The 27,778-nt window shown below is 45.4% G+C and overlaps 6 protein-coding genes across 6 annotated transcripts; 3 read left to right on the top strand and 3 right to left on the bottom strand.

Annotated features, from left to right (window-relative positions):
• Positions 1–1,960: 1,960 nt before the first annotated feature.
• PtA15_3A196 (uncharacterized protein) lies at positions 1,961–4,744 on the top strand (the record flags this gene model as incomplete). Its single annotated transcript, XM_053167140.1, has 7 exons — positions 1,961–2,229; positions 2,312–2,615; positions 2,743–3,468; positions 3,543–3,687; positions 3,766–3,927; positions 4,002–4,252; positions 4,346–4,744. 7 exons carry the CDS (start codon positions 1,961–1,963, stop codon positions 4,742–4,744), a joined length of 2,256 nt encoding a protein of 751 aa, XP_053018387.1.
• Positions 4,745–9,820: 5,076 nt separating this feature from the next.
• Positions 9,821–10,607, bottom strand: PtA15_3A195 (uncharacterized protein; the record flags this gene model as incomplete). Its single annotated transcript, XM_053167139.1, has 3 exons — positions 9,821–10,245; positions 10,317–10,370; positions 10,439–10,607. The coding sequence occupies 3 exons, from the start codon at positions 10,605–10,607 to the stop codon at positions 9,821–9,823; spliced, it is 648 nt and encodes a 215-aa protein (XP_053018386.1).
• Positions 10,608–10,895: 288 nt separating this feature from the next.
• Positions 10,896–11,721, bottom strand: PtA15_3A194 (uncharacterized protein; the record flags this gene model as incomplete). Its single annotated transcript, XM_053167138.1, has 3 exons — positions 10,896–11,014; positions 11,097–11,103; positions 11,230–11,721. 3 exons carry the CDS (start codon positions 11,719–11,721, stop codon positions 10,896–10,898), a joined length of 618 nt encoding a protein of 205 aa, XP_053018385.1.
• Positions 11,722–14,835: 3,114 nt separating this feature from the next.
• PtA15_3A193 (uncharacterized protein) lies at positions 14,836–18,466 on the bottom strand (the record flags this gene model as incomplete). Its single annotated transcript, XM_053167137.1, has 7 exons — positions 14,836–15,344; positions 15,415–15,527; positions 15,717–15,945; positions 16,003–16,139; positions 16,211–16,457; positions 17,962–18,381; positions 18,433–18,466. 7 exons carry the CDS (start codon positions 18,464–18,466, stop codon positions 14,836–14,838), a joined length of 1,689 nt encoding a protein of 562 aa, XP_053018384.1.
• Positions 18,467–19,702: 1,236 nt separating this feature from the next.
• On the top strand, positions 19,703–22,130 carry PtA15_3A192 (uncharacterized protein; the record flags this gene model as incomplete). The annotated part of the gene is made up of 10 exons (XM_053167136.1): positions 19,703–19,722; positions 19,795–19,907; positions 19,976–20,090; positions 20,159–20,386; positions 20,453–20,680; positions 20,749–20,976; positions 21,039–21,266; positions 21,328–21,555; positions 21,620–21,847; positions 21,917–22,130. 10 exons carry the CDS (start codon positions 19,703–19,705, stop codon positions 22,128–22,130), a joined length of 1,830 nt encoding a protein of 609 aa, XP_053018383.1.
• An 869-nt stretch (positions 22,131–22,999) lies between these two features.
• PtA15_3A191 (uncharacterized protein) lies at positions 23,000–25,312 on the top strand (the record flags this gene model as incomplete). Its single annotated transcript, XM_053167135.1, has 5 exons — positions 23,000–23,028; positions 23,092–23,185; positions 23,295–23,398; positions 23,479–24,010; positions 24,104–25,312. The coding sequence occupies 5 exons, from the start codon at positions 23,000–23,002 to the stop codon at positions 25,310–25,312; spliced, it is 1,968 nt and encodes a 655-aa protein (XP_053018382.1).
• Positions 25,313–27,778: the final 2,466 nt, after the last annotated feature.

Raw genomic sequence — 27,778 nt, 5'->3', positions numbered from 1 at the left:
TTTGAGAAGTTGATATTATTTGTGATTTTAGCTGATTTTGTTGAGTTTCTTGGTTTCATTAATTCCTTCCTGCTTGTAATTTTTTTTACTTCAACTATCTTATAATTTATTTGATAGTCTATATATTCCATTTTGTCATTGTCATTATTATTTCGTTTCATTGTATTATTTATTTTACGGACTTACTTCGCGCACTGCGAAAAGCTCTTCGCGCACTGTGCAGTGCGCGAAGTTTGCAAACACTTCGCGCACTGCGCGTGAAGGGCGCAACTTTTTCAAATTATTTTTTGACCAATCAATAGACAAGCTTATTATTGTCCTCTGTGAATTTATTTGGAGTTTTTTGAAGCTTCCTTGTATGCTTAAAAATCCCACCAATAAAAAAAACAAGTACAGCCATTTGGGGACCTGGAATTCATATTCCCACAGGCCAAAAAATCCAATTAATTTATTGAATCATATTAAACATGTATTTAAAAGTTTTAGAACTTTTTGGCCACTTTGTACAAGGACAAGGCTTTCAAAAACCAGTAACTGTTTCTCAAGATATGCCAAAATGCGCCAGTAAGTGGTGAACTTTCCTAATTTTTGAAAGCCTTATTCTTGCACAAAGTGGCCAAAAAATTCTGAAAAGTTTGAATTCATATGTATCATTATTCACTAAATTATTTGGATTTTTTGACTGGTGGGAATATGAATTCCAGGTCCCCAAATGGCTGTACTTGTTTTTTTTATTGGTGGGATTTTTAAGCATACAAGGAAGCTTCAAAAAACTCCAAATAAATTCACAGAGGACAATAATAAGCTTTTCTATTGATTGGTCAAAAAATAATTTGAAAAAGTTGCGCCCTTCACGCGCAGTGCGCGAAGAGCTTTTCGCAGTGCGCGAAGTAAGTCCGTTATTTTATTACTTATTTTACTATTTATTCTTTTTTCATTGTTATGTTTTGCTTTTTTGTGAGAATGTCTTCTATGTGTTATTTATGTTTTGGAAGCAGGCTGTCTTGATGATATATTCACCTAGAAGTCCCAGCATTTTAGGCCAGTCAATCATTGATTGGATTGGATTGGATTGGATTGTCATTTTTTTGCTTGTTCATGTCAATTTGATTTACACCATCACTTGGCTTCAAATTTTTGTATTGTAGTAAATCAATATGTATTTACAAAAAAAAAATAAAGGGAATTCAAGCCTTAAGGCATGTCTACTTTGCCTACATAATCTACCAGTTTATAGAGTAAGGGCAACAATTTACTTTTCTAAAAATTATTCTTTAGTGCTCAAAATAAGCAGTGGAATTTCAAGAACACATTGATGGATTGTAACCTTGTGCTACACTGAACATATCAACAGAATTCAAATGTAGTGATATCAGTGCAACTCAAGGCTATCATACAAGTGATTCTTAGCTAATATCAATGTTTTAATCATGGCAATGAGCCCACATTGCCTTGCTTTTGGGGGTGGTGATTGAGATCAAGTTCTCACCAGCCAGTAAGGTTTAACCTGACCTGACAGATCTGGCTTTTTAGCCCACGGGAAGTCATCCAGTCTTCCGACTTCCCGTCAATCTGGGAACTCAGATTTTTCCAGATTTTGCGGGGAAATCTGGGCTCAATCGTCCCAAATCCTAGATCTGCCTAGATTTCCCTGCAAAATCTGGGAAAATCTGGGTTTCCAGATCGGCGGGAAGTCCTCCATAACTGATCGATCATGCTTACAAAGCCCGAAATACATGCGCGAGTCGTCACAAACAGGCCAGGGCCAGTGAGACTAGATAGAAGCATATACTGACTTGTTTCTGCCATAAGCATACTCTGCGACTGATGCGGCGCAGGGGGTTTGGCCACCCATCTCCACCAAGACAGTGGTGGTTGCCGAACAGCGGTCAGCAGTACTAACCCCAATCACCACAGCACCGCCCCCATCCTCACCTCGACAGATTAGAGATACATAAAGATGGTTGCAAACGGAAAGGAGGTCGACCACTTCACTGACGATGACGAGTCCGATCTCGAGATCGATTACACGGACATCGAGGAACGATTCCAGCCCAAGTTCCAGGACACGTTCGATAACCTCATTGTCGTCGAGGGTGCACCCGTCGTCGATGAATCAAAACGAGGTAGATTGATCAAAGCTATCATCTCCACATTTGCCAAGAAAGATCTCAAGATCTCCGAAAACAAGATCGAAATGCCTCTGGATCCTAACAACCAGAGTAAAGGGTCAGTTCGGGTACACATTTCGGGTGCAGTTTTCGGGTCAGTTGCCACCAGGTTGATTGATTTTTTTATTGCGTCCAAACAGATATCTTTTTATCGAGCTCAACAGTCCCCAAGACGCCGATCGGGCCGTCCGAAATTTACACGACTATCCATTCGACAAAAAGCATCGATTTACGGTGATCAAATTCACCGAGGTCGAACGATTCGCCCATGTGGCCGAGACCTTTGTGCCACCGGTACTAGAAGAGTACAAGCCTCGGAGTCACTTGAAGAGCTGGCTAGCCGACCCACAAGGTCGCGACCAGATGATCATCTATCAAGGTGATGACGTCAAGGTTGCCTGGCATGGGCGGAACGGGGCTCCCGATGTTGCTCACAAGCGAACTGTATGTTTTCTCGCCTGTTCCCATTTATCCCCCTATTACTTCGGCATCAATTTGATCAGGATTTTTTCTCTGCTTGGCTGGACCTCAATGATGTCCCTTTTTTTCCGATCACCTCATTTTCCATCAGAAATGGACTGATGCCTACTGTGCCTGGTCTCCAGATGGTACAATGCTAGCCACGATTCACAACCAGGGGGTTGCCCTTTGGGGTGGAGCAAACTTCGACAGAATTCATCGACTTTACCATCCGAAAGTGAAACTCATCGACTTTTCACCAATGGAGAATTACCTCGTCACCTGGTCTGATCAGCCAATCGAGCTGCCAACCGACCCTCAAGCTCCTCAGATCTTCTCTGAAGATGATGAAGGGAATAGTATCGCAGTATGGGACGTGATCACTGGCAAACTATTACGGACATTTCCAGTCCTTACTCCCTCATCTGAAGAAGAAGGGGGAGCTCGGATCAAGTTCCAATGGCCAATGTTCAAGTGGAGTGGGGACGATCGCTATCTAGCTCGGGTAACGCCTGGACAGGCCATCAGCGTCTACGAAACACCTGGGATGGGTTTACTCGACAAAAAGAGTATCAAGATCGAAGGAGTGGTTGACTTCGAATGGTGTCCCTTGAGCGAAAACGAGCGCGATGCTATCTTGGAAGCTCGACACTTGCTCCCGAGCGCTTCATTCGACGAGCCCAGCTCGGACTCAAAGCCGAAGAAGAACACTGGAGAAAGATCAAATATGCTCGCTTTCTGGACACCCGAAGTTGCCAACCAGCCTGCCAGAGTTTCCTTGATGAGCATACCATCCCGTGATACCCTGCGCTCCAAGAATCTTTTCAACGTTCACGACGTAAGTACCGGTTTGATTCATGAACTTTCTTTACAATCCCAGACATGGCTGATCGTGAAGAAGACGGCTCTTAGGCCAAGATACACTGGCAATCCAACGGCGATTATGTTTGTGTCAAAGTTGATCGACATACCAAGACCAAAAAGACTACCTACTGCAACCTTGAATTGTTCCGGGTTCGAGATAAAGCTTTCCCCGTTGACGTCATTGAAATCAAAGGTATGACCCCATTCTTGTCAAAACCATTCAGGAGTATTCTTGTTAAAAAGAAGCTAACATATTGTGGGTTTTCTCTAGATACCGTCACTGCTTTTGCATGGGAACCCAAGGGAAATCGATTTATTTTGATCACCAGCAATGACCCTAACTTGTCGCAAGGTCCCACACCAGGAACAACGATCAAGACTAATATACACTTTTATGGAATGGACGTCAAGAAAGGAGATTTCCGTTTATTCAGTAAGTCCAAAAAACTCTGATCCATCATCCCCCCAATCAATCGATCTGATTCTGGGGGCATTTGATCGTCAAAGAATCCTACGACGGCAAGACATGTAACTCGGTTCACTGGTCTCCTAAGGGCAGACACGTCGTCACAGCCACCTTAGGCTCTGGCTCAAAATGTGATATCGAGTTTTGGGATACGGATCTAGATGAGAGTGAGAAGGATCTGGGATCCGGCATATCTCTCCTCTCATCTGTTGAGCATTATGGTATGACCGAGCTGGAATGGGATCCCAGTGGCAGATATTTGGCCACTATCGGAAGTATGTGGCTCAGTTCAGTAAGTGCTCCTTCTTTTGACCATTTTTAAATATATTCCCTCTGTGGAGTCATGTGGGGTTTTGATTCATCTTGCCTCTTTCTGTACATATAGCCTGAAAGCGGATACACTATCTGGGACTTCAAGGGAGATCTGATGCATAAGGCGGCCCTAGAAAAATTCAAGCAACTGCTATGGAGACCGCGGCCCCGGTCGTTATTGAGCAAGGAGACGCAACGGAAGATCAGGAAGAATTTGCGAGAGTACAGCAAGCAGTTCGAGGAGGACGACCAACTTGAAGCCAGCAATGTCAGCGCAGAGTTGGTGGCCCATCGACGAAGATTGCTCGACGAATGGGACTCCTGGAGACGTCGCGCCAAACAAGAACGGGCTACCGAGGCCAGTCGGACTGGCAAACTCCCCGTCGCGCAGAAAGCTGCCGAGTCCGCCGATTCAGAACAGATCGAAGAATGGATCGAGGAGGTTATTGAAGAAACTGAGAATATGGTCTGATCCCCTTCGCCTTCAACTCGTGTCCCTCTTCCAACCCCACTTGTTAACCACAAAAGCAAATAGACCAAGTTTGGTAGAGAACGATCGCTTTCTCATCTTTCATCGACTGTGGCTGCATTTTTCTGTTTCGCTCCACTTGCGCTTTCCTTCTCTTTATATCACATCACCGTTGTTCTGGTTTTGGTCATGCGCGTTGTCTGGTTGTTTAGAGATTTTTTTTTCTCGTGCTTGGAGATCGAAAAAAGTGATTAATTGATAGACAAGCAAACTTTCATATCCAAATAGATACAAATCGAAGGACTTCCCGTCGCCTATGTGGCTTGGTTTAGAAGAAGGCTCTCAACCGAACTGGAGCCGAGTCCCTCCTTGCTTGCAGGTGGTCATATCACCCTGCTCTCGCAATGGTGTCAAACTTAAGGGTGACAAGACAAAGGCCACTCAGGAATATAAACAATTACAGAGCTTGGGCAGCCTTTTGGCCAGCCACAACTGCTGGCTCCAACGCTGAAAACACCAAACAGCAGTTTTCCAGACTTGGCTAAAATTTTCTCAACATTGTAGCCTCTTCGGAACTTCTTTGTTATCATTGATTCATTTCCAATAATTTTTCAAAGATTAAACAAAAAGTTAAGGGCCTGTACCATAGCGGGTTGAAAAACTGTTTTTCCCGCGGAAATCAATTTTTTGTGCAAAAAACAGTTTTCACCAAATAACACGTACCACAGCACCTGTTTTATGGAACATCCAGAAAACAGATTTCATTGAAAATCACCCATTTCCAAAAACAGGTCCGAACCTGTTTTTTGAAGCTATTTTTCTCTCCGTTGCTATCCCAGTAGTATCAAATGCCCAAGTCCATCGATCTCATTGACCCGATTGTCCTAATGGACACCATCCCACCACCCTCATCAACGGCCAACCCAACAACAACACCTACTCCAATGGCTCAGTCCAAGAAAATCAAGCCCACAAAGCAGACAGCCAAACCCAAGAAACTCGATGAAAGTGAAGTCAAAACCCCCAACCACACTTGGACCACCGATCAGAAGATGTCACTTCTCGAGTCTATTGCAACTCAGTACGCCGCTGGCTTAGAAACTGATAACGGCGGCTTGAAGAAGGAAGCCTGGCCTATTGTCCAGCAGAAGTTGAATACAAAGTACAGTCTCACACTCAGCCTCGATCAAATCAAAAACCAGAAGAATGCTCTCCGCACGCTCTATATCGATTACAAGTTTCTCCAAGACCAAAGTGGCTTTGGTTGGGACGAAGATCGAGGTACTGTCACTGCTGACAATACCGTGTGGGACAAGTTGATAGCGGCGCATCCTCGTCAAAACTTTGCAAAACTGAAGGACAAACCGTTTCCGGTATACGATCTTGCCCAGAGTGTCTTTTTGGGCAAGTCTGCTACTGGAGAAATAGCAAAAACCGAGCTTGTGCCAACTACCACCGAAGCTGTCAAACTCACACCAGCATGCAAGAGAAAGTTTGTTCCTCTCAGTGATGATGACAGCAATAGCGATATCGATATTGAACCCCAATCCTCTCTCAAGACCGCTGGTTCAAACACAACAAAACGAGTACGCGAATCAAAGAATGCTCTCATCAAAGGCGAGATGGAAAGCATCAGCAGCGCTATAAATGCAGTATCGGAAAGCTCGAAGAATCTCATGGGAGAATTCTCCAATATTTCCTCAGCCCTATGTACCACTCAACCACGCAGCAATCCGTCTACCTCCGCCATTGCACCAAGCGAACCTAACGTTTCCGACATTGCACTTCAACTATGTGCTGACCGATACTTGGGACGAGTCTTCAGTGAAACCTACGTTGATTTTGCATCTGTACTTGAGAACAAGAGCAAGGCCCGCACCTTCATTGCCCTCTGTCGTACCTCCAATGATGAAGTTTGCCAGATGTGGCTCGAAAAGAAGGTTGAGGAGGCAAAGAACAAGTAACATGTAAGCTTGAATCATTGGACATCTCCTTTTTTTGCACTGGCTAATCAATTTTTTGCCGCATATGTATCAGCTCCGATTGTATTCTGCTCCGCTCTGGTTCCAATCTCGTTTGGCTCAGCTCAGCTCCATTTGTGTCCAGCTCTGAGTCTGATTGTGTTCAGCTCCAATCGCGTTTGGCAACCAACAAAAGCTCGATCTCACAACCTTCCGGTTCCTCCTGGTTGCTCATCCTATCACACTTGCTTTCACATCATCTTTTTTAGTTGTGTTTCTCTTTCACTCCATCTAACAAATTGAAATCACATCCAAGCTCCGATTGTGTTTAGCAGCCGACAAACAAAATCCAAAGCTTGATCTCAAAGACCTTGCGGCTCCTCTTCTTACCGCATTTCACTCTCAATCTATCTAAGAAACATTTCTCTTTCAATCTAACTAAGAAACTGCAAAATTTGTGAGAATAAATAATGGAGAAATATAGACATCTAAACAGATCGTTTATATGCTACATATTGATCCCAAAGCTTCTTTGCCAGTCGCTCGCGTCGATGCTTCATTATTGCATCCTCCTCAGCAACATCGAACGAATCTTCTTCCCCCATCCGGGTATGCAAAAGTGTTTGTAAATCTTCCTTGGGATTGTCGAAGAGGTTCTCGGCACTCTCATGACTGCAAATATAGTTCCACAGCATGCAGAGTGCATACACTAATCGCACCTGCTTCTTTAGCTCGATCTCGGGTGCAGACTGAAGTATTGAAAATTTTCTCTTTAAGCATCCAAACATGCGCTCGACGATATTCCGTAGTGTAGCGTGTCGTAAGTTGTAGAGCTCCTTTTTGTTCGCTGGTCTGAGTCCTGCCGCGGCCTGCTCTTTCAGATGGTATCGGGTTCCTCGGAACGGAGTCATCAAACCTTGCCGAAGGCCATATCCGGCGTCGGCCAGGAAGTGTTTCTTTTGCGGTATGTTGAGGCCTTTTGAGGTTGCATCGTTAAATACTCGGGTGTCGTGAGCACTTCCTTCCCAACCAGCAAGAATGTAAACAAACTGAAAATCAAAATTTACAGCGGCGAGGACGTTCTGCGCGATGAAGTGCTTGCGATTTCGCCAGGGGCTTTGAGCTTCGGCGGGTACTTTTGCTGGGATAAACACTCCGTCGATGGCTCCTAGCGCGTTCTTGAATGCTCGGTACTTCGGGTTTTTTGCTATCTCTTCGGGCTGCTTACATGATTCCATGTCGAACTTGACATAGTTGGGATAGATTGCTATCAAAGAGTCAAGAACTTTTCCAAAGTAGCTAATTGCAGAAAGATCAGTTGGATTTTTGATCTTTCAAACTATTGAGAAGAGAAAAACAGTGGGCTTACCGGGTAATGGTGAACAAACCACGCCGGAATTTGACAGCTGTCTGGCGCATGGAGTTGTTGTGACAAACAATATCCAAGAAGATAAGAACCTGCTCTTTGACCGAGATTGATCGGCCATTCTTGAGGAGCCCGTTCATTGTCAACTCTTCAACAAGATTGTTGAAGGTGGCACGTTCCATTCGAGTAATTTCACGGAAAAGGTCTGGTCTGACTTTGTCGAGTAGGAAGCGGGTGTACCTTGCTTGTCCGCCATCGCCATAGTATGCTTCATATGTATTCCACATACTTCCAAGGTATTTGCAAGCGACACCGGCAGCGGCAACTGAAATCAAGATTTTGTTCATCTCCATGAGTGATGTGGCGGCGGCGGCAACGGTTGCGAAAAGGGTGTTGTCCATGGTTGTATTGGGTGTGCTGGATCTTGATGATGTGGATGCGGTGGTGGTTGATTGTGGGTATAAGGAGTCTTGGTGGGACGTTTGTGGTACCTGTTTTTCACATTCTGTTTTTTCAGATATGTGTTTTTCAAAAAACAGAAAAGTGCAAAAAAAAAACTATTTTCCCTGCACCAGAAAAACAGATTTCGTATGGTACAGGCCCTAACTTTTGACAGGGGGTTCGCCAGGATTGACCCGGCTGGAGTACTGGTGGGACATGCAACAAAGCGCTGTGATGTTGTCACCCATGTGCAACTAATCCATCCCCACCTGTGTACACCCCCTCTACCTATACTGCGCAGACACACAAACGCGCATCTAAGAGGGGGCCCACCCCCCCAAACACAGCCAAAAAATTAAAATGTCTGGCATGTCTACATTTTCTGTAATTCCAGCCACTTAGAGCCTCAGAACGTCTGGTAGTCCGCTCACAAAAGTCGGACTCCCCCCGAGCATATCACCCATGACAACCACCCGCCAGCCGAGATCACTCGGCGTCATTTACACATCACGCTAGGACACCCGCACCTGTCAAATCCACAACAAACTGCTCACATCACTACTCACCGGTGTCACTCCTTCACACATCACACTACACCAAACACCGCCACCAGCTGCTCCACAACAAACCAACATTACCACCGGTGAACATTACAATACACAACCAAAGCAGTCAGCCAACCTCTGGTGTAAGCACCAGTGAGTCCGGTTCTTCAACACTCGAGCACAGGTATCACTTAATTAGGTGATTAAGGATTAAAAAATTGATGTCTTATTTCTCTTGCTTTGAAGGATTCCAGATTCTCTGATTTCTCTTGCTTGTATGTACTCCTTGTATTTATGTATGGATTTTCGTTTAATATAACAGGAGAAATCATTTGGGAGTAGTCGTGTATTCTTATTGTACAACTTGAGAGAAGACTGCATGCAAGTTATAGTTATATGATTATTTAAGAGGATGGCGAGTTGTTTGTTTATTTAAGATGATGGAAGTACGACACGACCATCAGGAGTCATTGCCATTGAGGGCATACATGATACACAATACAGAAGAGACACACTCCAAAAAAGAAAAGAAAGATCGATCGGCCCTCAGACAAAAAAATAAAAAAAGAAATCAATCCTGATCTTCGCTACCATCCTCTTCAGGCTCAGATTCTCCCACCCATTCGGAAGCCTTCCCATGAGGAGTGAAAACCAAGGTGTGATTGGATTCATCACTGCTGGACTCATCAGGCTCTTCCTCTTCTTCTTTGGATGTGTCTGATTTATCCTCCTCCTCCTCCGATGACGAGATGACTGCTTTGGATTTTTACTTTTGCTTCGAGACTGCAGCCTTGGTCTTGGCACAACACGGCTTCTTGTTTGGCTTCCCGTCTGCCCCGCCTGTCGCAGTTGAACTAGTTGATGGGCGTCTTTGTTTGGTGCCCGACTTGGTGCTTTTGCTTCGCTGAGAGCTACCTTGATCGAGATGTTGGTAGGTGTCCGACGCATCCAAAACTTCTACCAAATCGACATCTGGCCCAATTAGTTCAAACCAACCCTCCTCAACCGCCACAAGTAGCCTCTGCAGCTCGCCACGCTTCAAACGGTCCAGCTTATGACAAAAATTGTTTGGGGTTACCAGGAGGTTGTTTCGCTTGACTCGCATCTTGACGCCAAGTGAATTAAGCTGCTCAACTGTGCTTGAACCTGGCCAACCATTCCCAACAGCCCATCGGCCATGGGTAGCTTTATCTGAATTTCAATTTTGAATGATTCAAGTCAGACTCCACTCGGAAATTTACAGTGAATAAGAAGAGATGTACTTAGCGCTTCCACAAGTTTAGGTCTAACTGCGTCGAGCTGCTTGGCCTTGGTTCCTGTTTGAAAATGCAAAGAAGATGATTAAAAGGTGCTTGAGGTTCTAGGGGGTGGGAAAAACACTTACCACGATTATATTGAGGGTATAGGTCTCCTGGTAGATCTTCTTTGCCCTTTTGCGGCTTTCTTGCCTTTTTGGGCAGAGGTGGGAGGGAACCAGTTATCTTCTCAATTGATTTTTGGCCTTTTACGAAGTCGATGAAACCCGTACGCAGGTCTTCTTTCGCAGGAAACATATTGAGAAAGCAAGTACCCAGTTTTCTTCCTCCTGGGTCATGATCGTTCGTTTTCTACCGCGCGAAGCGAAAATCAATAGGCCTTCAACTCCATAGGCAGCGCTTAATTTCCTGAGCTGAAACCCAAATACCAAACAATCAGCAATCAATCAAGTAATGAAGCAAAGGAATACAGCTACTTGTACTTACGTCCAATATAACCTTGCTTGCCCATCTGTTGGCTTTCATGTCAACATACGTTTTCTTCTTCTTTTTTTCCAAATCGTTTTCAGCTGCTTCCTTGGCGGGTCATTCATAAGGGTTAGGAAGAGAGTTGAGGTATTCAAGATCATTCCACTTATCCTTATCTTCTTCCTTGGCCCACAGGGCACCCAGTTCCTTTGAGCGATCATTGTTTGACATTGATTCTACACAAGCAAGAGCAGGAAGTTAATTAGTGTGTGTATTCTTAGAGAAGACTGTTACAATTGAGGGTAAAATATAACTTACTGTCGGCCTTGACCTTGCAGGCTTCAGGAGCGTACTGACAGAAGTTGTTGTAGTTCGTTGTCCCCTTGATGCGAGTTTTTTCCCCTAAATAAGCCAAAACGGGATCGATTTTGAGTTTATTCTTGATCGCCACCAGATACATCTCTCGCTGGTAATTCTCATAGACTTCTGTTAGTTCCACACAGTCTTCTGCACAAAGACGTGCATTCTCGCCATGCTTGTTCACCAAACGACACAGTTCATCGATGGGGAGATGCCGGTACTGATCCACGACATCTTCCTCTAATCTGACACGGGCCACTCGGGCTGGTTTCAGGCCGCGCGGTAAGTCTGTCTTGGTTGATGGCTGCTGTTCCGAGGGCTGATCGGGTAAAGGCGAATGGGAAACTTGAGAAGTTGCTGGATTAACAGGGGGCCGGCGTTTGCGAGTCGACCTGGGCTTGGATTTTTTGTTGGCCTGGCGCACCTGGTTAACTGCAGCCTCAGCTTCGTGGGTGAGTTGATCGAAGGTTGGAAGTGGGGTGGCTGTTTGAGGCCGGGGCTGAGACTGAGGTTGGTGTGGGAGAGGTACAGGGTTTTGCTGGGGGAAAAGTGCTCGATTTCGGGGGGGGGTGATGTTGATCATTTGGATGGAGGGGTATCCACTGCAAGTGAGGCGTGAAATCCGGCTGGGGGCGGTTACTAGGGCCAGGCTGGAGGGGGATCCACTGCGGGTGAGGTGTAAAGTCTGGCTGGGGGTGGTTCTTGGGGAAAGTTTGGTGGTGGTGTGGTCGTGGTTGAAGACGGTCGTGTGGTGGTGGCTGCTGATGGTGGTGCAGTGGTGGCTGATGATGGTTGCGCGGTCGTGATTGAAGATGCTGATTGGATGGCTGAGCGGTTTGATGTGAGTGGTTGTGATTTGGATCAGCAGAGGCGCTCGATGGTGCAGTCCCTACTTATTAAAAAGGGTAACTACATCAGTGAAGGGCCAAGACGATCTATTCACCACTGGAAAACGGAACACACCTTGCACAAGTGATTCCAAGGTGAGCGTGTGACAATCGGATGGACGGTTGGTGAAATTGCCGAATGGATGCTGCATGGTTGGTTGTTGCATCCTAACTTGCCCGGGGATGTCGATCAAACCTACAAGATTCAAGGAATTACGTTTGGATGATGTAGATGGAATCAAGGTCGATGATGCCAGAGGTGGAGAACATATGGAGGGGGGGGGGTTGAGATTTACGAGAGTTTGGATGGTTGCTGATTCCCCGGAGAAGAGAATCACGGGGGTCAGCAGTTGTATTTCTACGATGGGAGCGGATTCTATTCATTGTAGTTGGGTGATTTGCGAGGACTGAGGCGGGAAGGATCATAAACGAAGACAGACTATAAATAGACAAATTTGCTTACCAGGGGCTCCAAGGATGCGTTGGAGAAGACTGACACCTATCGCTGCGTGAGTGGAATTCACTTTGTGCTGTGAATGTGATATATCTGCTAATGATGATATGGTCGTGAGCTGTCAGCTGAATGGGTTCCGGATTGCAAAAGCAGAAAGGGGTGTTATCCACTGGAAAATTCAAGGAATAAACAGAACTTACTCACGGATATCCAAAAATGTAATATCGGTCGGAGTTAGCCGTATCAAACAAGTTTAGCCGTATCAAACAAGTTCAGTGTGTAAAGCTGAGGTTTTGAAGAAGGTTGATGCGATGGTTGTTATCAGTAGTCGATTGAGTTTGCCCTCTGAGGTGGTAGCCAACGGATATCAGCCAGTTGCCAACGGATATCAGCCAGTTGCCAACGGATATCAGCCAGTTCGGTATCGGTTGTCGGTTAAGTTTGCGGTTTGATTGATTGTGAGGTAGTAGCCAACAGATATCAGGCAGTTCAGCCAAGAAGGGTCATTGATCGGAGCATGGTAGGTAGCAGAAGCAGAACTTAGGTCAAGTGGCTACCGGTGTGAGTTTCACAGGGCTTGCGGAAGGGAACCCCGCCCACAAGCAGTGTGAAGCCCCCTGTGACATGTGCACTGCGGGGGGATGCCAAAACTAACAAAAGATATCAAAAAGATATATCTAATGGATAAATCGTGAACTTTCAATGCCAGGCATTTTGCAGTATGTACTTTTGATGGAGGAGATTCATATTCTGAAAGAAAAATGGCGAAATTCCAAGAGGATTGGAAGTTACAGCGGTTGGAAGGTGCAAGTGCCAGCGCATGTTGTGGTTTGTTTGACTGTATAATAATGGGTAGTGGAGTGATTATTGATATGCCAAGGACAGAAAAATTGTAGTTTATAGTTTTATTATAGGGGAAAATGATTCTGAAGAAAAAATTGCAAGATCTTCATTAGATCTCAAGATATTTTGATTTTTATGTGAAAATGTACCACACACGTGTGCCTGTTGAGGATGTGCACTAGCTGTGGGAGCCACAGTTGAGCTAATGAGATGATTCCAAAGCTGGGAATAATTTTTCTAATGATAAAGAAAATTATTCTCAGCTTTGGAATCATCTCATTAGGTCTACTGTGGCCCCCACTGGCTAAGTGTGCTTGATAAATCACATGTTTTTCAAAAAGTGCACATTTTCACACTTGCCATTAGCCAGTTGGGGTGTGAGTAGACATAATGAGATGATTCCAAAGCTGGGAATAATTTTTCTAATGATAAAAAAATTTATTCCCAGCTTTGGAATCATCTCATTATGTCTACTCACACCCCAACTGGCTAAGTGTGCTCGATAAATCACATGTTTTTCAAAAAGTGCACATTTTCACACTGGCCATTAGCCAGTTGGGGTGTGAGTAGACATAATGAGATGATTCCAAAGCTGGGAATAATTTTTTTTATCATTAGAAAAATTATTCCCAGCTTTGGAATCATCTCATTAGGTCAACTGTGGCCCCCACTGGCTAAGTGTGCTCGATAAATCACATGTTTTTCAAAAAGTGAACATTTTCACACTGGCCATTAGCCAGTTGGGGCCACAGTAGACCTAATGAGATGATTCCAAAGCTGGGAATAAATTTTTTTATCATTAGAAAAATTATTCCCAGCTTTGGAATCATCTCATTAGCTCAACTGTGGCTCCCACAGCTAGTGCACATCCTCAACAGGCACACGTGTGTGGTACATTTTCACATAAAAATCAAAATATCTTGAGATCTAATGAAGATCTTGCAATTTTTTCTTCAGAATCATTTTCCCCTATAATAAAACTATAAACTACAATTTTTCTGTCCTTGGCATATCAATAATCACTCCACTGCCCATTATTATACAGTCAAACAAACCACAACATGCGCTGGCACTTGCACCTTCCAACCGCTGTAACTTCACTCCACTACCCATTATTATACAGTCAAACAAACCACAACATGCGCTGGCACTTGCACCTTCCAACCGCTGTAACTTCCAATCCTCTTGGAATTTCGCCATTTTTCTTTCAGAATATGAATCTCCTCCATCAAAAGTACATACTGCCAAATGTCTGGCATTGAAAGTTCAATACTCATCCCACAAAACTCTCTAACAGATACCAAAACTCTACTATTTGATTTTTTGGCACCTGAAAAAACAATCAATCCTTCTCAAGAAGGATCAATTGCTAGGTGATTTTAAAACATAGTTTTTTAAAGTTCTGACACATCAAGCAGGATGATTTATTTAAGTGGATAGACATATCACACATCTTACAGCACACATAGAAGTACACATGGAAGTAAATATCTCAAAACATGTTTCTATTAAGTTACTCGGGGATTGATGGCGCAGATCTATCAGGTACATTCAATTCTTCAGGTACTGGTGAAGAGATCCGGGCCTCTGATTCCTGCGGTAAAGGTGGGGCGACCTTGGCTGGTAATGGTGGGGCGACCTCGGGTGTATCATCATATCCAATCTCATCGACCCAATCATCTTCGTCGTAATCCCCATCGTCCCCCTCATTATCCAACAATACGTCTTCCAATTCCTCATCGATATCTGGTACTTCTAGATTAACACCAGCGTCCGACCTACTGCATTCTGCAAGTCGAATCCATTCAGATATGTTGGGTTTGTTTTGTGGCGGCTGACACTTGTCCCACAGCCACATCACATCATCCGACCGATCTTGCACCAATACCTTATGAGTCGAAAGACGTAAGCGTAACTCTTGGTTGATACATTTCAGCTTTTGGCGATATGTCATCCCGGCCATTGGCAGAGAATCAATGTGCTCGTCTGGAGGTCTTGTATCATCTGTTTCGCTAGAAAGGTCTGGGTTCAACGCAGTGGGGCAAAGATTGGTCAGCTCATAAATAATTATGTAGTAAAATGGAAAACATACATAGCGCATGAATGTATCTGATGTTTGAACGAAGTAGATTGTTCTGGCTAATTGCCCATCCAACCGCGCGACTCAACTCTTGAGAAATTAACTGAAATTCTTCCTGGATTCTACTGAGTATCAGAACACAATTGATTCCAGTGCGTACATCGGGATCGATTGCCCAAGGAGCACGGGAATGGAAGTACAATCCGCCGTTCCAAAATGTATTGTCAAGAGACATTGCTGAAAACTCCTCATAAGTCAAACTGCCATCGAAATTCGGAATTATTTGGCTTTGGTCTGGAAATCGTGCGACAAACTTTGCATGGCATGAGTTGAAGTAATTGATCAGTTTGACTACGGCCGGCCGTCGTGCTGCAATGGATTTGTAAATTTTTTCCTTCAGCTTAGTTCCAAGTCGTGTACCCATATTTTTTGAGTTCAGAATTGGTTCCCGTTCGGCACGGAGGTGGACTGCCTGCACAAAAAGGTCGGATTTGGCATCCCAAAGTAGCAGTAACAGCCGTTCTTCCTCAAGTTTCTCGGCAGCTGATGACAAGTCAGCAAAATTGCAACCAACTAGAGTAAACGGAATCAAAAGCTCACATTGATCGGTTGAGTTACCCCTGTTCAATGCCTCCGCTTTGCGCTTGAGTTGCTCGGTTTTGTCTACTATTTGGTCAAGGAGTACTCGCAATTCCTCCTCAGTTGCCAAAAATATCTCAGGGCCTTGGAGCCGTTTCCTAGCGGGTTCAGGTAGATACGTGTAAACAAGAGCAAACGTTATGATCACACAATAATAAGCCATACATACCTGAGGTGTTCCAACGCAGCCTCATCTTTATACAGTTGGACTAACTCTTGCGTTCGATCGTCCTCTTCTTGAGTATGAGCAGTCTGAAACTCGCGCTGCTTTCGCCACTGCTTTAAAAAATATCCCTCTGTGTACTTTCGGCCGTTTCGCTTGTGGGGATTCGGAAGTCCAAGGAGAGCAGCAAGCAATGACCTAGTCTCACGCCGGCGTTTCACAGCATTACCAAACTTCCTGCAAAGCCAATAAACTAAAATCATATTGCAGTGAGTAACATAATGTATCCTCAAGTGATGCGGTGAGACTTACTGAGGCTGTTTTTACTACGTCGATTGTGGTATTTTAGTCGATGTGCAAGGGCAGCCAGTCGATGGTTGCGTGTAGCATATCTCAAGGGGCTGACAAGTGATGACAAGTATGACCACAGGCGTTCCAGGCCTTCGCCGTCCGATAAGCCCCAGCCGTCGTTAAACCTTGGATTGTATTCGAGTTGACAGGCCCAATTGTGCACGTACGCGTGAAAGATTGAGGTCCCGAACTTCACGCGTGCTCTGTCTCGTCCCAAGAGGTTCCACTGGCAGAAGAAAGAAAATTGATCAGTTTTTTCTGTTCCATTTTGTTGTGGGAGATAATTGGGAATAGCAAACCAATACTCACTGAGCTTGCATATTTATCAAGAGAGCAACCAATGTTGTACAGTATGCTCAGTGGACAATCTGACTCAACTGCGGATAATAACCGGCGGATGATAGCCGTTGGGAGGTTCCTCTGCTCGCCGGATTTGTGAATATTAGCGAAGTAAACGGCTGCATCGTGCCGGCAGCAGCATCCCATGAGGCCAGTGTCGTCACACCCCTTCCAAGTTGATTTGTTCCTTTTGTCATTGGCTGCTTTGTGTGATTCAGTACATCAATTGGCCTGATAACAATGGGGTAGAGAATGTGGGTCAGTACAACAATATCAGGATATGAGCAATTGCCGAACCGGCTAAGCCTACCTGGGATGGGGGTGTTAATAACTGTTCTTGCCGCCGGATGTATTGGGTGGTTGCTTCCACCTGGTCGGGATGAATGAAAATCCATGGTATAACCAGTGGAACATTGTCACGACTGGCTAGGGTATGATGCCGATGCTGAAAGTTGCCGTCCAAGCAGATGATGAGTTGGTCACGGGTGGAAGTTGGATAGAGACTGCTGTTGGGAGGTCGGGGCCCAAAGCATGCCGGACAAGATTCCTGCGCCAATATTTGCTGTTCGGTTAGCTTGAGGTACGAGAATATTGTCTTGTCTGTCATGTCGTGCAGGAGTCGGAACAGGTCAACTGCTGCAGAGAGAGGTCTCCGTAATTCTTGAGCCTAGGAAATTATGGGTGTCAATCGGGAGCAATTAGTTTGATTGGTGTATTGGTGTATTGGTGTACAGCTCCTGGGACTTACATGATTCCGGTTCCTGGCTCGCAACCTCTGAGACCTTGGTTCAACAAACTCTCTTAAAGCAACGGTAAATGGGAGAGTGCTGATGTTGCAGTTGTTCCATAGATGGTTATGGAGCTGCATTAGTGGCATCGAGAATGCGGTCTGAGGCTTCATTGGCAATCCCGCCATGTATCCAAGTTTGAGTAGGGTGACGACATCAAGCGTGCATTGGCAGAACTTGACCTTTACTCGGCGCTGTCCTATTATCAAAATTTCATCATTGCAGCGGGTATGTGAGCAATGTGAACATGGATGACACGATAGATTTTGGTCTACTAACCGGAAACATCAACTAAATCCACCGGTCGTGATGTCTTGGTGTGCGGCAGACAGTTGCAGTTGCGGAAGTCGTAGAAAGTATTGGAACCGGTCCAGTCATTGGTCTTGTATTTTAAAACAAGGTACACCGAGTGCAGGCTTTGAATCATGGCCAAGTAATCGTACTGCCGTGCTTGTTGTCGATGCTGTGCTTTCCGAGCTTTGATTGCTGCATCAATTGGGTTAACAGGCTCTTCTTCGGTAAGTACCACCCAGTTTCTTTCGTCATTGTCATTCTCTTCATCGTCTGATGTGTCTTCTTCCTGAGGGTGGTTGTAAGGGTTGTCTAGGATGTTTTCGTGGCAAAATTCTTCCTGTCCATGGTGTAATTGCTGTCGTTGGTTGTAACTATTCCTGCCAGCTCGGAATCGGGCGTAAGTCTCTGCATTACGAGCAGCATTCACGTGTTGTCTGAGTCTGTCAGCTCAAGTACCGGGCCGATCGGAGTTGTATCTCGTTCGTGCCATACTGATGAAGGGCTAGACCTAAACAAGAAACACAAACAACTGGATCATCAGTTGAAGTGGTGGAAGAGGCCGGGTATGAATGCGACTCAAGCCAACAGCACCCCTTCCACCGGTAAATATCAATACTTGCTTCAAGGTGAAGTAAACTTACATTTGGGTGTGGTGAGGGGAGTGGAGTAATCCAGAACTAGTGGTTCATGTTGAGCGTTTGGATCGAAGGAGCAAAAGACGATTGCTGTTGGTTGTCAGGGTTGATATCCTGGGGGAGGGGTGAGCGTGATGTGATGCGACCGGCACCGGTGGTGTGGAGGAGTGATGTGTAAATGACGCCGGGTGATCTCGGCTGGCGGGTGGTTGTTCGGGGTGATATGCTCGGGGGGAGTCCGACTTTTGTGAGCGGACTACCAGACGTTCTGAGGCTCTAAGTGGCTGGCATTACAGAAAATGTAGACATGCCAGACATTTTAATTTTTTGGCTGTGTTTGGGGGGGTGGGCCCCCTCTTAGATGCGCGTTTGTGTGTCTGCGCAGTATAGGTAGAGGGGGTGTACACAGGTGTCCATCCCAGCCAATTTAAATGCAGAGAGTAGACCCGAATCCCAGGACGAAGTTAAGGTTGGGTGATGATGATCGGAGTCTGAACGCAGGAACACTTCAGTCGCTTTTTTTCACAGGCAATTAAGCATGGCCATACCGATCGGCTTGGTTTTCAAGGCCAAAAAAGAACAGCCCGACGCCGTGACCACTGACGTCATCATGAGCTTTAAGCTGGCCTTTTTTACCCTCTCTGAGCTTTGGCCCACACACTCACCCTTGTACATACCCGCAGTCACCCGGGCCATTGAGTCCGACTCAGCCGGAGTCACAGCTGTATGCATTTGTGTAAATAAACACTAGAGATACATAGTTGTTGTTTCTATAGCGTTTCCAGTGCGAGGCCGAGCATCGATCTTCTCAGACGGGTGGGGTGTATCGATGGACGTTGGTGAAACTTCGACGAGCGCGCAGCTGGCGGCTGCGGAGTGCACTGCCCCGGCCGGATTAATCTATAAAAGACCCTTTGCTTGTCCTCCCCTTCGCCTCGCCCCCCATCCAGTGACCACTGCACTTCCTACAGACCACAGTATCGTTTCCGTTTCCCCTGTTGACCGTTCCACCACTTTCCACTTCCCAAGACCCTCCTCCCTCCAGAACAACACCTCCACACCCATACCCCTACCAAGCTCAGCCTCTCGCCATGCAGATCTTTGTCAAGACGTAAGCTCACCCGCATCCTTCTCCCCACCCACTGGTCCTCCCGCTGATCTGCTACTGTTTCGTAAACACTAGCCTCACTGGCAAGACCATCACCTTAGAAGTCGAGTCTTCCGACACTATCGACAACGTCAAGGCCAAGATCCAAGACAAGGAGGGCATCCCCCCAGACCAACAACGTCTAATCTGTAAGCCCGCCATTGACTCATTCGTCATCCTTGTATTTTACTGACTAAGCCTCTCTACACACACGCAGTCGCTGGTAAGCAACTGGAGGATGGCCGAACACTCGCTGATTACAACATTCAGAAGGAGTCCACCCTCCATTTGGTCCTCCGTCTCCGAGGAGGAATGCAAATCTTTGTCAAGACGTGCGTTCTTTCTTGTATGTTTAACACATTTGAATTGTATATATAACCCACTCTTCCCCTCTGGTTAGCCTCACCGGTAAAACCATCACCCTTGAGGTCGAATCGTCCGACACTATCGACAACGTGAAGGCCAAGATCCAAGATAAAGAAGGCATCCCTCCGGACCAACAGCGATTGATCTTTGCTGGTAAACAGTTGGAAGATGGCCGAACGCTCGCCGACTACAACATCCAAAAAGAGTCTACCCTCCACCTGGTTCTTCGTCTTCGGGGTGGTATGCAAATCTTTGTCAAGACGTACGTTTTCAGTCTTGTCTGGTTAGCACAATACAAATGCCCTTACATCCTTTTCCCCCCGAACAGCCTTACTGGCAAAACCATCACTCTTGAAGTCGAGTCCTCCGACACGATCGACAATGTCAAGGCCAAGATTCAGGATAAGGAAGGCATCCCCCCGGACCAACAGCGATTGATCTTTGCTGGTAAGCAACTTGAGGATGGTCGCACATTGGCCGACTACAACATCCAAAAGGAGTCCACCTTGCATCTTGTATTGCGACTTCGGGGTGGAATGCAAATCTTTGTCAAAACGTATGCCTTCTTTCTCGCTCACACTAGTTCACCCGCGGTCCAAGACCAATGCTGACACCAACCTTCAGTTTGACTGGCAAGACCATTACCCTTGAGGTTGAGTCCTCAGACACGATCGATAACGTCAAGGCAAAGATTCAGGACAAGGAAGGTATTCCTCCGGATCAACAGCGATTGATCTTTGCTGGTAAACAGTTGGAGGATGGCCGGACGCTCGCCGACTACAACATCCAAAAGGAGTCTACCCTCCACCTGGTCCTTCGTCTTCGAGGTGGTATGCAAATCTTTGTCAAGACGTAAGTGATTACTGGCGCTATATAAGCTCCTTGACACTCCGCTGACGGACATCCACAATCAGATTGACTGGTAAAACGATCACTTTGGAAGTTGAGTCTTCCGACACCATCGACAATGTCAAGGCCAAAATTCAGGACAAAGAAGGTATTCCCCCGGACCAGCAGCGGTTAATCTTTGCTGGCAAGCAACTCGAAGATGGCCGAACTCTTGCCGATTACAACATCCAGAAGGAGTCTACTCTTCATCTCGTGCTACGACTCCGTGGTGGTATGCAGATATTTGTCAAGACGTAAGTTTATTCACTTGGTACAGAACCCGACGCTTTGGTTCTAACCATGTTTCTTGCGTAGTCTTACCGGCAAGACGATCACTCTGGAGGTTGAATCCTCTGACACCATTGACAATGTCAAAGCGAAGATCCAAGACAAAGAAGGCATTCCCCCAGACCAGCAGCGTTTGATCTTTGCTGGCAAGCAGCTTGAAGACGGTCGTACCCTTGCCGACTACAACATTCAGAAGGAGTCGACGCTTCACCTGGTTCTCCGTCTGCGAGGAGGCATGCAGATTTTTGTCAAGACGTAGGTCTTACTCGGTTTGCCAATTTTCAGCACGATTACCAACTGATCCTGATTTTCTTAACAGCTTGACTGGCAAAACCATCACGTTGGAGGTTGAATCGTCCGACACTATTGACAACGTCAAGGCGAAGATTCAAGACAAGGAGGGCATCCCCCCGGATCAGCAGCGTCTTATCTTTGCTGGTAAACAATTGGAAGACGGGCGTACTTTGGCTGACTACAACATTCAAAAAGAGTCCACTCTGCACTTGGTTCTTCGTCTTCGAGGAGGGATGCAAATTTTTGTCAAGACGTAAGTTTTTCCCTTCCAGCGTTGTGACAGTTCGCCCAACGGAGTACTGAATTGGTCGCATATCAACAGCTTGACAGGCAAAACAATTACGTTGGAAGTAGAGTCTTCAGACACCATCGACAACGTGAAGGCCAAGATTCAAGACAAGGAGGGCATTCCTCCGGACCAACAGCGTCTCATCTTCGCTGGCAAACAATTGGAAGACGGACGTACTCTCGCTGACTACAATATTCAGAAAGAGTCCACCCTTCACTTGGTTCTTCGTCTTCGTGGAGGCGCATAGAGTACAAACACGCTCTCTTCATTTGTGTATCATACTTTGTGTAAATATCTTGATTGGGAAATCGTCAACTGTAGTAGTCATACCGTGTACTCCAGCTTGATTTGTTCTACATTCCTTTGTCGAATTCTTATCATGTACTTACTCCCCTTACTACCTGGGTTGCATCCCTGTGAACTTGTGTACGTGACGTCGAAGTCGCTGCAAGCAACGATCTCGTGTCAACCCATTTACTTTGCCACTCCAGGCCAGCAGCTTGCGATTATTAGAAAGCGGAAACCTGAGTCACTCATTCCAAGGGTCACTGGTGAAGAAATATCTCAACCCATATTGGTTATTAGACTCAAAACTGTGCTTCTAGCAATAATGCATAGGGTCCTTGTGGCCAACTGGACATCCCCTTTGTTGCAACAAAGCTCCGCCAATTGGAAAAGAACAACCTAACAGGACAAAACCCCTCGCGTGGCCCAATCTAGACCACTCCACCATGCCTGAAGCGGCGGCCCCTAGCTTAACTAAGCCTCTCGAACGGAGGGTCCCGCCCGGAGGGCTCTCCGAGACCGGTTCCAAATGAAAGCTGGGGTCGAGAAGTATCTTTTGGCTCTGGGGCAGGTCCACAGGACCTGAGGGGGAGGCTGGCTGACGCTTAACATTTTCCCTGCAGCCATTTGTGATTTCTTTCCCACCCAAAATTTCGACATTACGGGCAAGTCCCTCCCTGCGGGAGGGGCCGCTTCGCGGCCAGCCACAGCGAGCCTCCCACCAGGGGGGACTTGTGGTAAGTGAGGGCGGCCCAGTCTTACAGGCGCTGTGTAGGTCGAAGGGGGGCACTACCCGGAGCCAAGGGGATTTGGGCGTGACCTTATCCGAAGATGATTCCAACGGACACCCTTCAGGCCGAGTGTAGAGCCCCCTGATGAGAAAAGAAGGTTGGTCCGTACAGACCCTCCCTCCTACGGAACAGTACTCCTGGGGTCACCCACAAGTTGGCCGCCATCGGCCCACCGACCGATAAGAACCAGGCGGTCGGCCGGAGCCTTGATGCCGCGGTGTCCCAGGTCCGATAGGGGAGAATGTAGTGCAGTGTCGCGGCACCGCCGCCGGGGTGGATGTGTGTAAAATGGACGAGGGTCAACCGCCCACGCTCCGTGTACACCAACATGACAGGAATGGAGCACGGCTGGTTTGTTTGAGTTCACGCTTGAAACCTTTCCAGAACGTCCCAAAGTTCCTATAAACAGTCCATGCGACATGGCACGGGCGTGTCTGGCGTGATCTGAGACAGGACCTGACAGGACTCTCTTAAAACCTTCCACACTGATAATATTTACTTTGCATGCTGTATTTGTAGCAAGAAGATCTATGAAAGTGTTCTACCAAAATTTAATCCCTTCCAATCAACACTGAGCAGCGGCACCCTCCAATCCCTCGGTAGTCACACATTGCATCCAGAAATCATGCCTGCTGCTCTTGTGGGCCGGCTTTTCCTCTTCCATCTGGCCCTGCGGATCGCTTGTAATGCTTCGGAGACCCCTATCACTCTGGATCTTTTTCCTCACCGGGCCGGTGGCGTGGACGATAATCTACATAGCCTAGCACCACCTCAAATTGATCACTTCAGCAGAGCAGAGGCCGCCACTACTTCAGCTCCAACAACCACTCTGAGCCTGGGGAATTTCAATGTTGGAGAAAACACCTCTTCCGGTTTCAGAAATCTTCAACCTCATTTAACTCCAGTTTCACGAAAAGAAGTCGCACAAGATACCTCTGGGCCATCTCGTCAGACGCCTGCGATGGGCCCTCATGAAGCTGAGCCAACCATGACATCACAAAGCTCGCCACGTTCAGAGTGCACGAATTATTCCTTGTTAGAACAAGTCAAGGTAGGACATGCATATTTTCAGACTCTGCCTCCATATCCACAGCAAGGACACCTCATCACTAATCTAACCTTTTCTTGGCCTGACATTGCATAGAATTGGCCATTAGAGCTGAAAATAAATCTGAAATCAAAAACAAACCTTAACACGAAAATAAACCTGAACAATCGAGTTTCAACAAGAATGAAAGACGTAGTCCCAAGTTCTTCAAAGCGCCCCAAAAACTTCCAACCCCAAGGCTCACTAGCTTCTGATTTTCAACCAGCTAAAAAACTCAAAATCGGCCGTCTGTTAGAGAATCTTGCCCGCATAGAAAGATCACACATGCAGGTTGCAACTGATAGTCCGCTAACAGTTGCTGAAGAATTCACTATGGGGAAGACGATTGGAATCAATACAATGGACAACCAGCGGCAGATGCTTCCATCCGAATCCGCCAGAATTTTTGATGGCAGAACAGTACCATATCTGATTTCCAACAAAGAAATTACACTGACGCAGCAGCGAGTGAAAAAGTCTAGCGAAGTACTCAAGTTTGATGCAAATGTCTTACGTCCAACAGAAGAATATCGCGACAAACTTGGCAGCATCCTTTCAGTGATCGGAGTAATTCAGCGAGGTTACCAGGCGCAGATTAAGGATCCCTCGCTTACGGAGGAGAATGCTAAGCATCACGTGCCGGTTCAAATGTTGAAATCAAGGAGAAATGATGATCGCCCAAAGCGAAAAGAGCTGGATAGCTATACAATAATTAGGAAGAGATCAAATGCAAAAAGTACCGCCCTGAAAGATTTCAATTCAAATATCGATAATTGGATTAAGTTTTGGGAAGAACGAATTGGAAAAAAGTTGATGAATTTGGAAGATCGGTTGGTGGAAAAAAGAAGTTACGCTCTACTTCTGTTCTACCTTGATATGATTGGCACTTTATTGCAAAAGTATCATCAAACCAATCCGGACAGCGTGGATGACCCTAGTTTGCCTCTTCTGAAGAAAGCAGTCGAGTTAGTAGAACCACAACTCAAAAACAACAATTTTCGATCTCACAAGTTTGCAAACTCAATACCCTTGGTGGAGGAAGAGAAGAAAAATCACGCGGACATGAAAGTGCCAGTTGGAGTGTATACCTTCAATTGGGAATGGATCTCAACCGTGATTATGGAATCAGACATCAAAAATTTGCACATCGTGCTATTTCAAGATGCAGCAACTATTCCTGACGCTACCCGTGGTTTCTTTAATGACATCTTTATGTACTCCATCCATAGCTTGAATCAGAGACTGAAAGCTTATCTTACTGAATGAAACATTCCCATCTTGAATTGTTTTCTAGCTTCTTTCCGCATCAGTGGTACCGATCTTGAATTAATGTGTGTGCCACTTTTTTGCAGGTGATGATAGTTGGTTTTCAACCTCATTAAAACCCAGCGTGCCATAGTTAATAATCACAGCTGTCCTTCTTGTTTCAATTTTCCTTTTTGCTGCTTCCTTCTATTGCCTCAACATAACATTTGCTACTAACCTCAATAGGCTCCCGCAACAGTTGTGATCTCCAAGAAACCTCTGAGCTATACATTTATGGTGTTCAAAGTTGGTTTGCATAATTTTATGCATGCATAAATCATAAAATCATAAAATCTTTTTTGCAGGGGATATGACTGTCTGATTATGTAATACAAAATTTCCTCACCAAAATATTTTTATGATTTTATGATTTATGCATGCATAAAATTATGCAAACCAACTTTGAACACCATAATTACATGTTTTATATCAAAATGAAGAACAAACTCAGAATTTTGCACACAATTCAGTAAACAAGATAGAGCCTCAGGGAATCCAGTGGGCTTTTATTGCTGGAATCAATGCTGAAACTGATAAAATACAATACAATTAAGGTGTTCAAAGTTGACTTGCATAAAATCATAGAATTTTAAGCAGAAAAAATATGTACCACCCAAACACTCAAAACAGAGCAATAATTTGAAATTGGTACATAAAAAATTATCACCCAAAAGTTTTATGATTTTATGATTTTATGATTTTATGATTCAAAAAATTTATGATTTCAACTTTGAACACCTTAAATACAATATTAGGTCTTTTATTGCTATTGTATCAAAAAGGCCATACACACTTTTTCCTTCACAGTTTATTGTATCAGCTAGGCAATACAATACAGCAGTATCACCAGGGGGAAAGTGTGGCACTCCCTGGAGAGTGCCAGACCATATGTTCCTTTGGGAAGACTGTCTGATGTCAAATGTGTGAGCATGTGGCATTCAGGATTCAAATATGTTGACCTTATGTTCAACTCAGGCTGATCTTTGATCCACTCCATGGCAAACATGTTGGTAAATAAATTGAGGGTACCCCCAGTCATGGGAGGTCCCCCAGACCAGCTACACTAAATTACTAACAAAATCTCTGTTTTAGCGTGGTGCAGTGATCCTACCACTATTTCCCTGGAACAGATAGCTGTATATAGTGGTCCCCAAAACCACTAAATTTAGTGTGGTACCACTATTTTTCTCAGGGCCGCAGCAGCAGAAATAGACTGCTTTTGCTACCAAAAAGCTCAGCTGTAGCTCAATACCACTAAATGTCCTCTAACCACTGTAGTAGCAGGTAGCACTTGATTATTACTAAATGCCACAGGAGTCCTGTGCAACTTAAGCTGAACTACTTCTGAAGCTCACAGATCAAAATTGGGCCACTCTTGGGCCGGACAATGGGAAGTTACACTATCCAGGTCCCTTAGATGTCATTTAGTTATCCGGTCTATGTCTGTTGTAAAAAAAAACATAAATAGAATATGTGGGTGTCAAAAGAAAGCTTGAATGTTTCTTAACAGGATGGGACCTAATTTCTTCCAATAAACTCCTGTTTTTGATTTTCAAATATCACTATTGTCATCAAATATCAGTTGTCTAGCCTAAGTTACCCAGATAACTAATTTTTGGTCACAAAAATGATACTTCAACATGAAGAATAAAAGTTTCTTGGAAAAAATTAGGTCTCATCTTTTTAACCACATTGAAGCTTTCTTTTGACACCCACAGATTCTATTTATGCTGTTTTTCACACCACATAGGAGTGGATAACTAAATGACATCCAAGCAACCTGCATAGTGTAACTTCCCATTGTAATAAGACTCTCCCCCCTTGGGTGCAGCTGTAGAAGCCTTTGGAAGACAGACCTGCACTTAGTCCAGCCGTTCCCCCGCCCCTCCTAGCTCAGCAGAGATTGGTATGCCATCTCTCCTGAGCTAGGTAAGTCTGCTCATGTTTCTTTCATCCTCTCTCTTCTTTTCTCTCTTCTCATCTTGTATACACTGACAGAAATTGGTATGCCATCTCTCCTGAGCTAGCTAGTGAAATCAGACCCACCTTTGGTTCTAGAATCTGTCTTCAGACCCAGCCTAGTCCCAGCCTCCAGACCAGTGAAGTGGACCGCTCAGTGGCCTCTTACATAATGGTACAATTTTTGTAGCGTAGCTGTTACACACTTGCTGGACCTTCCGCTTGAGTGGTTTTGTTAATCTAGGTGTAACCAGTCGCGCAGTTGTGACGTGTTTTTGAATGTGCTGTTTGTAGGTTCAGTAGGTTTCAGGCAATCAAGAAGACCTCCATGGCACGAATCGCAGTCAGCAGTTTGTAAATTCATCAGCCAGATTTTGAGATGGCTTTGCTTTTGATCATATGGCTGGGGAAACACAAGATTGGATACTAGTTTCGACGACGGAAGATCTACTGTCAGTTTGTTTTACT

This window comes from Puccinia triticina, chromosome 3A (assembly GCF_026914185.1).
Source record: "Puccinia triticina chromosome 3A, complete sequence".
In the NCBI taxonomy this organism is placed as follows: domain Eukaryota; kingdom Fungi; phylum Basidiomycota; class Pucciniomycetes; order Pucciniales; family Pucciniaceae; genus Puccinia; species Puccinia triticina.
Note: the sequence above shows the minus strand (reverse complement) of the source record. Positions and strands in the feature narration are given on the sequence as shown.